General features: G+C 35.2%; 1 protein-coding gene across 9 annotated transcripts in view; it reads right to left on the bottom strand.

The window, feature by feature from the left end:
* GFM1 (G elongation factor mitochondrial 1) overlaps positions 1–13,060 on the bottom strand; it is a 70,961-nt gene that overhangs the window by 19,470 nt on the left and 38,431 nt on the right. For 7 of the 9 annotated variants that reach the window (XM_063620335.1, XM_063620334.1, XM_063620338.1 and 4 more), the window contains 4 exons: positions 10,829–10,973; positions 5,242–5,402; positions 4,373–4,426; positions 3,001–4,230 (listed from right to left, as the gene is read on the bottom strand). In XM_063620335.1, the coding sequence (XP_063476405.1) occupies positions 4,099–4,230; positions 4,373–4,426; positions 5,242–5,402; positions 10,829–10,973 (492 nt within the window). In that variant the 3' untranslated portion in view covers positions 3,001–4,098. Of the gene's footprint in view, positions 1–3,000; positions 4,231–4,372; positions 4,427–5,241; positions 5,403–10,828; positions 10,974–13,060 lie in introns of those variants that run through there. The other 2 variants (XR_010116482.1, XM_063620337.1) reach the window with 2 other exon arrangements.

The raw sequence follows: 13,060 nt of genomic DNA, 5'->3' as shown, positions 1-13,060 counted from the left end.
CCACGCCCGGCCTCAGAACATCTTTTCTAGCACAAACTCTAAAATTGTTAACTTAATTTTACCAACATTGGTTTCACTAGCTAATAAACAACAGAAAAATCACTTGGCATAAAATGAAAAACTATTCCCTATGTCCTCTTTTCATTAAGAGTCTAAATTATTCTGAATCACTCTTAGCTAATTACAATTACATACAGCATGACATTCATTTTCCTAATCCCTTTAGAACTTTAAGACATAAAATAATACCAGGGATTTTGTCTACATTCCATTTTATTTTATTCATAGTTTCATTTTCTTCCTACCTGAATTACGAATTTTTAGAAGTGAAACAAGTTCTTTTGAAAGTCAGTTGGAAGCTTACATATTTGCACTTGAATGTTAGTCATTCATGACATCTTAGTTTATTACATCAATTTCTCTCAAATTAGAAAATTCTGACCTGTTCTGTGATCTTTCCTAGTTTTCAAAGTACTATAGTCACCTAACATGCTGCCTAAGACTTACTGGAATGGATAAATGAATGAATGCTCACAATAAATTTTCCTTGAATACAATTAACTTATTTCAATGATGCACTACAATGTTATTTGAAGACACTTTCAGTGGCAATTAGAGCTCCAGTTCAACAATTTACAGTTTTAGCAATGCAAATAGCTATCACGTGCAAAAGGATACATTCCAACATATCATGATTTACTCCTGCTGGGTTGGCTATCAATTTTGAGACTCACCCAGATTTCAAAAACATTAAAATATGAAAAATCCTAAACTTTGGAGTTGATTAACTTTTAGTGATTTTACAACTACACAATCTAAGAGTGAGCAGAGGAAAGAAATAACAAAAAACAAGAACACTTTTTTTTTTTAAGGTAAAGTTATCAAGCCAGGCATGGTGGTGTGCCTGTTGTCCCAGCTACTCCAGAGACTGAGGCCAGAGGATTGCCTGAGCTCATGAATTTGTGAGCAGCTTGGGCAACATAGCGAGACCCCATCTCTTTAAGTTCAGGGGTTGATGTGCAGGCTTGTTACATAGCTAAACTTGTGTCGTGGGGGTTTGTTGTACAGATTATTTCATCATCGAGGTATTAAGCCTAGTACCCATTAGTTATTTTTCCTGATCCTCTCCCTCCACCCACCCTCCACCCTCCAATAGGCCCCAGAGTGTGTTGTTCCCCTCTGTGTGTCTGTGTGTTCTCATTATTTAGCTCCCACTTATAAGTGAGAACATGCAGTATTTGGTTTTCTTTTCCTATGTTAGTTTGATGTGGATAATGGCTTCCAGCTCCATCTATGTCCCTGGAAAGGACTTGATCTCATTCTTTTTTATGGCTGCATAGTATTCCACAATGTGTATGTACCACATTTTCTTTATCCAGTCTATCAGTGATAGGCATGTAGGTTGATTCCGTATCTTTGCCATTATGAACAGTTCTGCAATGAATGTGTGCATGCATGTGTCTTTATAACAGAATGATTTATGTTCCTTTGGGTATACAGTAATGGTATTGCTGAGTCAGATGGTTTTTGTCTTAGAAGACCCCATCTCTTAAAAAAAAAATTTGTTAAACAAAAAAACCAAACTCTAATATCACACAAAAGAATACAATATGACACTTCTGAATTTCACAAATTTTTCATTTCATGTCTTGGGCTTAAGCGCAGTGCAGGCGATATTTCAGCAGTCTTTATCTTTGTCTGCATATTAGAATCACCCAAAAAAGTTTTTATCTTGATCCAGCCAAATAATCTAAATATCTGGGTGTAGGCCTAGGTATTTCTTTTTAAGGCTCCCCCAGTGATTTCTGAAGTACAGTGAGGGTTGGGAATCAGTACAATACTACCTAGTGCTGCTACTGTTGTCCAATACAAGTATGTAATATTTGAATTAGCCAACAATTATCCTTCTTGATAGTAGTATGAACAACCCTCACCTATGAATATTCTCATTAATTTTTTTCCATGCTACAGACTTTGGTCAGTATGTGATCTTTGCCAATTATAACTAATGATTTAGAAAGAGATGTGGGTTCTAGTCCTAATCTGTCCATTTGTGAACCTATTCTAATTACTCCCACCAGCTAGGCCTGAATCATCACCTATGAAATGCTGGTGTTGGATTAAATATCTAGGACCTTTTCTAACACTGTAACATTATAATCAGGATGTTTTACAAATTAAAAATAAGTAAATTTTTTACTTATTTATCCAGGTTAGTTCCAGTAGTTGTGACTATTCTCAATAGCCATAGGAATCACGCTAAATTCCATGAAGTACACAGAATGTATTTCCTCATTAGGAACAATATGCAAAGTTACTGTGAATGGCACAAGATGCTGATGCAATGCCAAAGCAACCACATTTTTTCAGACCTGATGCTACTGTAGCAACAGACATTCATGGGGGAAATGCACTTGGTGAATAATTGTAATTAAAGTATCAATTTAAAAACTTAGGTTTTGTGGTCTCATTAAAGTTATTTACCTTATCTGTGCTTCCTCTATTACAAAATGGACATAATAATAGTACTTACTCTCAGGGTTGTGAGAATGAAATTATACAATGCATTTAAAGTATTTAGCAGCGAGGCATGGTGGGTCACGCCCATAATCCCAGTACTTTGGGAGGCTGGGGCAGGCAGAGAGCTTGAGCCCAGGAGTTTGAGACCAGCCTGGGCAACATGGCAAAACCCCATCTCTTCAAAAAATGCAAAAATTAGTAGGGAGTGGTGGCGCACACCTGTAGTCCCAGCTACTTGGGCAGCTGAGATGGGATAACTGCTTGACCCAGGAAGCAGAGGTTGCAGTAAGCAGAGATAGTCCCTCTGCATTCCAGCCTGGGGGATAGAGTGAGACCCTGCCACAAAAAAATAAAAATTTTAAAAAAAAAAGTATTTAGCAAATGCCTTGAAAACATGTGCTCAATACTTTTTAAAGATCTTTTTTCCCAAGAAACCTTAAAGTATAAAGCCACGTCTATAAGTCAAGAAAAGCAAAGGAATTTAAAATCAATTATTTTATTTCTACCATCAGGTAATGGAAAGGACTAGGATCCATCTACACCATCAGATGTTTTTGGATGAAGCAATTCTGAACTGGGTAATAGAACTGCTTGGGAAAGCCCAACTTTTTCTGGAAACAAAAGATTAACATTTGTCCCTTCACAATCTCAGTGAATACAATATACGATAAATTCCAAGGAATTCAAATTTAACTAGCATTCATTAGGTTGATGAAACTAACTCTAAATTACATTTGATTTAGCTGTACAAAAACATTAAGATGAACACAAACAAGAATAGTATATGCAAGGATCTACTTTTTAATTCACAATAGACCACAAGGAAGTAATACTTATACTCCTAAAACAGAGGCAGTTACAAATTTGCAGAAACCACAAACTGAAATAATCAGACATATATAAAACAGAGAGAAATTTGGCTAATATTTTAATATCCCAATGAAGAATCTGAAAAACACTCTCTATGAAGATCATACGGAATCCACTCTTCAACAGAAAAGCCTGCCCATTAACAACACTCCAAGAAGTGTCATGATGTATGCGATTCACTTTCAAGTCTTCAGCAAACTAAAAATACAGAGTTATGAGACTTAAACAGATAATAGACAGTGAAAACAAATATGACAAAACAAATTATTATATGATAAACAACCTGTTGACAAAGGAAGGTAGATGGAAAGTATGTGGTTCTTTGCATTTTTTCAGCTTTTCTCTATGTTGAAAACTCTTATGATACAAAATTTGGAAATGAACATATATTCTAAGCTTAAAAGTATAACCGAAATTAGTCTCTTCTCCCCTTAAATATTAAACATATTTCAGTAATAATTATATTTTATTTGAGGATTTTCAATAAACTATAAAACCAATCAATAGAGTTGAGATAGACATAGAATTACCTTTGACTATAACAGAAGCTCCTGAATATGAACAAGAAGGGCTTCTTTTGAAGAAAGAAGAGCCCGCTTCCTGGGCTCAGAATTTGTTTCAGCAGCCTGAGTTTATTCCACTGGAATCCATCAAAGTATCGAAACCACGCAGATTCAATTAAAGTCAGTCAAATCACAGTAAGCAAAGTTAGTTCTTGGCTTTTCCTTTTTTAACAGGAAGTTGACCTGTAGCTTCCAAATACTTATTAATGATGTCTTCTTGTGTGGATGGTAAACATGGCTGATACCTGCAGTACTCCATTGTGTATTCTCCCTTTCCCTAGAGATTTAAAAAAAAGAGAGGTTTTTGTTTTTGTTTTTTTAAACTATCAAGTAAAAGTCATGCAAGGTCAAGATTTTGTATGATCATTCTGCAGGGTGGTCTTTTGAAGGGTATGACAGTAAAGTTTAAACTTGCCTACCTCCGTGCATGACCTAAGTTCAGTGGAATAACCAAACATATCATTTAGAGGGACCTGAAAACAAACACAGTAGATATTTTAGCATTGCTTATTGGAAAATATTTGAGAAAAATACAGATGCATTTTAGCCATTTAATTCCTTTAGATTAAGATTTCTACTCACTACTCTTAGTTTAAAATAATTAAAAGCCAAAGAGAAACATTTTTGTTTTATTCCAAGTGGAAATCCTATTTGAAAATTATTTCATTTGACAGTCGCAACCAGAAACCAAATCTTTCCATTTCATGGAGTGAACACCATTGACAGCCTTCCCTCCTCATCCCCACTCTGCTCTGTAGCCCCAGCTCAAGCACTCAGAAGTGTTTCTTCCGAGAAAATGTGAATATGACTTTCCTTTGGACACCTTAATGATATGCTGAGAGTAGTGTTTTCCAGGAGGCCTTATGAAATGTAATAAACACCTTCTCCCTTGAGATTTAAGTCAAGAAAGGTATAGGCAAGGTAATTAAAAGGGATAAATCAAAGAGAACAATAAAGTAACTATGCAAATAAAGCTAAAATGAGAGATATAATATACATCTTATTTTATTTTTCCTTTTCTTTTTAATTTGTCTGTCTGTGCTTATCCAAGAAAGAGAGATAATATACATCTAAGAAAATGACACATTCACAAAAGGTCAAGATAAAATAAATCTTATTTTTAACTTCTGCACTTAAGAGTTGCTCTAATAGCAAATTACAGAAAATGCCACATGTATAAAGCCACAAATTCAGCAAGGAAATGTGTCCATTTGCAAAAACAAAAGCTAATCTGGATTTCCTTCTATGGTTAATAAAAGCAGGACTGTCAGTGACCAACAGTACTTACATCTGCATACAGTGTAAAATAGTCCTCAACTCCATCTTGCCCAGTGATTACCCCATGGCGTCGGTTAATTCCTGCAATTACTTGTCCCTGAAATTCATTTGGAGCTACAACTTCTACAGCCATAATAGGTTCAAGAATACATAATGTTGCATTTGCCAAGGCTGGGTTAAAAAAAAAAAAAAAAAGTTCATTAGTCTTCATACAAACTACAAGTCTTCTGTCCAGATATAAAAAAGGGAGAAAGATGATGCTTTCCCAAAGGTACAAACACAAATGGCAAGGTTAAAATATTTGACCTAGACTCATTTTTCCTGTAGTAATAACAGTCACTCTTCTAAATGGAAATTCCAACATTTAATTTTAATATTGGTATTTCCATTATCATATTTTTATCCTTAAAACTCATTAAATAGCAGAGAATAATACAAAAGGGTCTTAAAACAACATCTGATCAGGTCCTTTACCATCTAAGTTATCCAGCTGAGTTATTTATTCTCTCTGAAAATCGTCAGGGGTAAAGATAATAACTGTTCCAAATTTGACCAAGGTAAACCCATTCTTCCTTTTTTTTTTTTTTTTGTCACCCAAGCTAGAGTGCAATGGGGCAATCTCAGCTCACTGCAACCTCCGTCTCCCAGGTTCAAGCAATTCTCCTGCCTCAGCCTCCAAGTAGCTGGGATTACAAGCGTCTGCTACCACTAATTTTTGTATTTTTAGTAGACACAGGCTTTTGACATGTTGGCCAGGCTTTCTCGTGGTCCCTGACAGACAGTTATTTTTAATTATAAGAAAATAACTTTTGTCACAGGGCAGGAGGGGACGTGGAGGGTACCCTTCCTATACTCAGAAACAAGAATCAAGCCAAGCCTACGATTTGTCTTTCCTTTTCTAGTCTGAACAATTTCAACACCTGATTGAGAATGAGAAGATCAAGTTTCTAGTTTTTGCTCTACCTCAAAGAAGCCTTATATGCCTTCTGGAAAAATACAATTTGTCCAGGTCTCAAATTTTTTCATCTACAAAATAAGGATTCTGGACTAAATTGGGCCATTTAAATACTAAAACTCAGTGTGTTTGTATTTATTTTTATCCCATTTAATACAAAACCAAAACACTTTTTTCTGTTAAAGTGCTAATGTTTAAATGTAACAATATGGCAAGAATATAATAAAACTTCAAACACACTTAATTTGGAAGTTGTGATAGTGATAAATACTTTAGCCTCAGGTTTGTTAAATTATCTCCAAATAAAGGCTCTCAGCAAAACACAGCAATGATGACAAGGGTAATATTTTGTTTAAATATAATTGCAGGTTTTCCAGAAGCATCAATTTGTTTATAATAAACCAAAACTAACAATTTTTCTTATATAGTCATTCAGTGCTTCTTCTAGAGACAGTATAGTTTAAGTGCAATAATTATGACAACAGGAATGTAATTGGAAATATTTTTAAATTTAAATCATATCCTAGCTCACACCTACCCTCGACTAATTAATTCTAATGAGTGAATTTTGTTCTGAAAGAGAAATAACTGAACTCAAAGAGATACTGCAGACTCCTATGCTTCACTGGCTAAGCCCTGCAGAAACCTACATGGACATCTAAATCAAACTAACAATTTTAGAGTGTAGAAACAGTTCTATTCCTTGCATAACTTCTTTACAACAGGAGAGCTTCCTTGGCTCTCTAAAGAAATGTAATTAATATGAAAAAAAGTACCCAGAAGGAGAGATGTGAGCAGATATAGCTAGGTTTAGTTACACATTATCTAATGTTCTCAATAGGATAGTAATGTAAAACATCCAGATTGTGAAAGGGTAAAGGGAAGGAAAGAGGCAAGTATATGGTGTCCATCACTCAATTATTGAGGACAGCCTTTCTGGTTCTGTTTCACATCCCCTTACCCTGCTCTCTTCCTTGTAACTCTCTAAATCTACTCCCTGATTTAGTTCCAAATGAATCTTACCCTTACATATGCCTTCCTCTAATCCTATACCATGAGATAAGATTCCAAAGACAACTCGCCTGTCATTTTTCAATAGCCACATTGCATCCAAGTCCTAAAAGAAATTTTTCCTCCAGCAGATCTGTAATCAATTTCACCTTTCAGTTTTAGGTTACCTCACTGATCAGTATCATGAACAACATTTAAAATTAGGCTCAAATGAATTCTAGTGTTCATTTTTTAAATCAAGAATATGGGAGAATTTGAATTATTGTTCTTCCAATTTTGATGATATATAATAATAGTACACTATTATAATAACTATAATATCTTACAGTTATAAGCTATTCTTATACTAAGCTCATTTACCAACATTTTCACTGTAAAACTCTAATGTGGCATTCAACAGACATGTATGTAAAAAAAAGAAAGTTGATTTTCTTGCTGAGTGTGGCAAGAACTTCCTTTCACCTGACTTTTATATTTTTGTCTTTTTTTTAATCAGCATAGAAAAAGCTAATTTTTATTTTTACTTCAAATCTAATATTTTTTAAAAAGTTTTAATTTTTAATTGACAAATAATAATTATATAGGCCAGGCGCAGTGGTGGCTCACGCCTGTAATCCCAGCACTTTGGGAGGCGGAGGCAGGTGGATCATTTGAGGTCAGGAGTTCAAGACCAGCTTGGTCAACATGGTAAGACCCTGTCTCTACTAAAAATACAAAAATTAGCTGGGTGTGGTGGTACGCACCTGTAATCTCAGCTACTTGGGAGGCTGAGGCAGGAGAATCACTTGAACCCAGGAGGTGGAGGTTGCAGTGAGCTGAGATTGCACAACTGCACTCCAGCCTGGGCAACAGAGTGAGACTCCGTCTCAAATAATAATAATAATAATAATAATTGTATATATTTGGGGGATACAGTGTGATGTTTTGAAGATTTCTGTCTTTCAATCATGGAGAAATAAAAATCAGATGAAGAAACAGCAACATAACTTATTTCTCACGCTAGCATCCTGCTTGTTTGCACAGTACATTTTGTAAAAAATAAAACTACTCAACCAGCCATGATGGCTCACACCTATAATCCCAACACTTTGGGAAGCTGAGGCAGGAGGATCACTTGAGCCCAGGAGTTTGAGACCAGCCTGGGCAACAAAGCAATACCCCATCTCTACAAAAAATAATAATAATAAAAAATTAGCCAGGCATGGTGGCATGCCCCTGTACTCCCAGCTACTCAGGAGGCTGAAATGGAGAATCACTTGAGCCCAGAAGTTCGAGGTTGCAGTAAGTCAAGATCCTAACACTGCACTCCAGCCTCGGTGACAGAGCAAGACCCTGTCTCAAAAATAGAAAAGTTATCCCAGCACTTTGGAAGGCCAAGGTGGGCGGATTACTTGAGGTCAGGAATTCAAGACCACTCTGGCCAACATGGTGAAACCCTGTCTCTACTAAAAATACAAAAATTAGCTGGGCATGGTGGTGCATGCCTATAATCTCAGCTACTTGGGAGGCTGAGGCATAAGAATTGCTTGAAACCGTGAGGTGGTGGTTGCAATAAGCCAAGATCGCACCACCGCACTCCAGCTCCAGCCTGGGTAACAGAGTCAGACTCTGTCTCAAAACAAACAAAAAAAACCCAAAAAAACCTCAATTCAATTATAATCTAGTGTTTTTCCCCGTATATCTAATAGGCAATTAATCATACTTAATAATATATATACTATACCTAAATAATAAAAAACTAAATGGTACATATTCAACTGTTTAGTTAATATTCATATACATTTTTTCCACAGGAAATATATATTAGCTCCAAATGAATCTTACCCTTACACATGCCTTCCTCTAACCCTAGACCATGAGACAAAGCTCCAAACCTAACTCACCCTGCCATTTTTGGATGGCACATTGCATCGAAGTCCTAAAAGATATATTATATATATACATATTTTATTTTTATATATAAAGTGGCCATATACATTTTTTCCACAGAATATATTTATATATATATTTTTCCCACAGTATATTATACATATTATACATTTATATATATACTTTATATATAGTTTACATATATTTTATACTTTATGTATCTTATATATTATATAATACACATATATAATATATATGCATATATAATATATAACATATTATATATATATCCTGTGGGAAAATGTATGTGGCCACTTTATTTATCTATGTATATATATGGCCACATAGATCTGTATTTACTTATATTTAAATGTAGGAGCAGTCAAAAAGGATGAAGCTCCTTGTTAATTGATAACCATATCAATTATCTGGCTTTATGTAACCTCTATTTCCAGGAAAGCTACCAATTTCCAGTAAAGAACCAGCATAGAACAATCAGTACTTTCTAATTTGTTTTAACTGTACTTCTAAAAAGTATATAAAGTGATTATAACTAACTTTTCAGTTTAAGACATACTAGAGTGATAAACACACAGAGGTAAAAAGACAAGTATTTTAATGTGAGTGATGCCTAATAAAGTCTCATTTTCTTTGTCATTTTATTTACCTGTTTCCTATTTACACAATATTCAGACTGTGACAAGATTTCTACATCATAAATTTCAACTGCATTTTTAATAGACAGCTGATATAAGGAAATCTCCCTTTCATAACTGAGAAACTGAAACATAAGTAAAATAAAGAATCAGCAACCCTCTCCAACCACTGCCCCACACCTGATCACAGATGCAAAGTGTGACCAAAAACACCACAAAGCTCAAATTCATACAGAATCAATAAATCCTGATCTACAGAATGTTTAGGAAATATTAGGATTAAAGTTTCTACTGTCCATTTTAATCCTCTTTGATAAAGAGATTTCTGAAATGTTTTGTGAATCATAATTCTACTGTGTAAAGACACCAGTGGACATTACTAATGTATTTTCACATAAAGGACATGGAAAAGATGACAAAGAGAATGGAATTTTCTGACTTCAGGAAATGGCTTTGAAGTTCCTTTCTTGAATAATCCTGATGTGAAACTGCTACATTGTCACTAGCTTTTTTTCTCTTAAAAGCAAAGAATCAGATACGTTTGCAACTGCATAAGGTTCTAGTTCATCAGCATTTAAATACAAATATTATTCTGTGAGAAATGTTGACAATTTTCGCAGTTTTGCAAGAAATCTGCATTGTGAATAAGGTTTACCAAATTCTTTCAAAATACTTTGCCATCCTCAAAATGCCTAAAAGCATACAATGTCATAATGAAGAGATTACTTACAAATTTATGGATTTCTTGACATTTGAATAAGTAACTAGAAATAACAAGACTGTAGTTAAGATACCTTTTAAAAATTTCTTAGAATTCTGAACATTTCAGTCCTCCCTATTAAAAACAGAACTGATAAATTATCTATGAATTCAAATACATGAAAGAAAACCCCAGAGAATGTAGGAGAATACAGTAGTCTTTTAGTTTTGCAAGAAAGAGAATAATCTACCTTGATCTCAAGTCCATAAAGATTTGCCCACTACCTACAATATTCCCTGTGGTGCCTAGCATTCTGGGTGAAGAAGACTGAAAACAGTGTTGCCTTCTGAGGCTATGATGATCTATCAGGAAAATAGACACGCTAAGGTGCCCGGGCCCAGCATACCTTGTTTAAGAGCACCTTCTCCTGCTCGGATGAAAGAGATTTCATTAGAATCAACCATGTGGTGCGCTCCATCTTGCAGGACAAACCGGAGCCCAGAGAGCTTGTGACCAGAAAGAGGGCCCTTCTCGCAGGCATCTAAAAACCCCTGTTAATGAATGAACACAACTTCTGGAGTGACTGGATTTTACTTGCAGATACATTATCAAGAACCCCAAAATATTTCTGTTCAGAAGTGTACGTTTTTATGTGTGTTGTATTTCACCGCTCAGAAAGAACTTTTTAAAACTGTTTAACAACTTTACTATTTTTTTTTAACTTTTAAGTTCAGGGGTACATGTATAGTTTTGTTACATAGGTAAACTTATGTTGTGGGGGTGTGTTGTATAGATTATTTCACCTCTCAGGTATTAAGCCTGGTACCCATTAGTTATTTTTTCCTGATCCTCTCCTTCTCATCCTTCACCCTCTAATAGGCCCCAGTGTGTGTTGTTCCCCTCTATGTGTCCCTATGTTCTCACAATTTAGCTCTCATTTATAAGTGAGAACACGTGGTATTTGGTTTTTTATTTCTGTGTTAGTTTGCTAAAGATAACTAACGGCCTCTAGCTCCATCCATGCCCCCCACACACACAAAGGACATGATATTGTTCTTTTTTATGGCTGCATAGTATTGGTGTGTATGTACCACATTTTCTTTATCCAGTCTATCATTGATGAGCATTTAGGTTGATTCAGTATCTTTGCTATTGTAAATAGTACAACTTTACTATTTAAATGTTATTATCGTGGCATTTAGATGAACAATTCCTTGGAAAAGCATATTAGTTAAGGGCGTAAGCTGGTTTGAAAGCAATGCTTAGAGTGCTAACAATCACTTTCTCATAACCTCATCTTCAGAATTACTCAACTCAATTACTCATAACCCATCATAGAGACAGCATGATCTTAATTTTACAATGAGGAAACAGTGGAAAGGCAAAACTAAGAAACTCCTTAAAAGAAAATCCCCACCAAAATTGGTGTTTATTCACTAGCTGTGTCTTGAGCCCCTACTGCATACCTCTAACTGCTTTGCCTCGTTGGCAGATCACTACATTATAGCTCTGGTGTTACAAAATGTCAGTAAGAACTAGAATTAAAGAGTAATTCACCATTTTTTCAAATCTAATTATTTTAAAAGGAATAGCTTCGTTGAAGTATAACTGATATACAATAAACTGTACATATTTAAAGAGTACCATTTGATGAGCTTGCAATTTTTATTAATTCAGTCATTTAACAAATACTTGTAGAGCTCCTACCACTTTAGTTAGTTTTTCTTGGCAACACAATAACATGGCTGCACAGATAGCACAAAATATTTCTTGACATTTCAAAACTGTAAGTTATATATGCTGTAAAATGTCTAAATTCTCCTTCATCTACATTAATATTAGTGGATATAAGAATTTAAAGTGTGTGAATGACAAAATATTGTCTTGAAATAGAATACATTAATGAAAAATGCTCCACCACTGAAACCAAAATTATAACCTGTTAAGATCTTCTAAGTTAAAACATTAAAAACAAAAACCACAGTCTATATGAATTAATTAAGGGTTTACAACAGTTTGTTTTTTTTTTTGTTTTTTTTTTTTTCCATTTTGGAGACAGGGTCTTAACTGTCGCCTAGGCTGGAGGGCAGTGGTGCACAGCTCACCACAGTCTCCATCTTCTGGGCTCAAGCAATCCTCCCATCTCAGCCTCCAGAGCAGCTGGGACTACAGGTGTGTGCCACTACACCGGGCTAATTTTTTTTCTATTTTTATTTTTCTGTGCAGACAGGGTTTCAGCATGTTGCCCAGGCTGGTCTCAAACTCCTGGGCTCAAGTGATCTGCCCGCCTCAGCCTCCCAAAATGTTAGGATTACAGGCGTGAACCATCGTGCCTGGCCTACAACAGTCATAAAGCAAATGACTGGAAAGCGAACAAAGCACTAACCCCTCATATATGCAAAGCACTTCTCCAAGGAAATATCACATAGTCTTATCTGATCCTCAGTTTTGTGAGGGGTGCAGGTTTAAGTATTTTCTCTCAGTTTACAAATGAAGAAACTGTTCTGAATACTGATTTAACAAAGCATATTAATCAGTAGTAGAAATGAGACAGTAGCACCCAGGTGTTGTGGGAATCTAAAGAATGATCATTCTGCTACAGTAGTATACATAAAACTCTTATAAATCCCTAAGAACT

Source organism: Symphalangus syndactylus, chromosome 17 (assembly GCF_028878055.3).
Source record: "Symphalangus syndactylus isolate Jambi chromosome 17, NHGRI_mSymSyn1-v2.1_pri, whole genome shotgun sequence".
Classification (NCBI taxonomy): Eukaryota; Metazoa; Chordata; class Mammalia; order Primates; family Hylobatidae; genus Symphalangus; species Symphalangus syndactylus.
The sequence above is the reverse complement of the archived record's forward strand: the minus strand, read 5'-3'. Positions and strand labels throughout refer to the sequence as shown.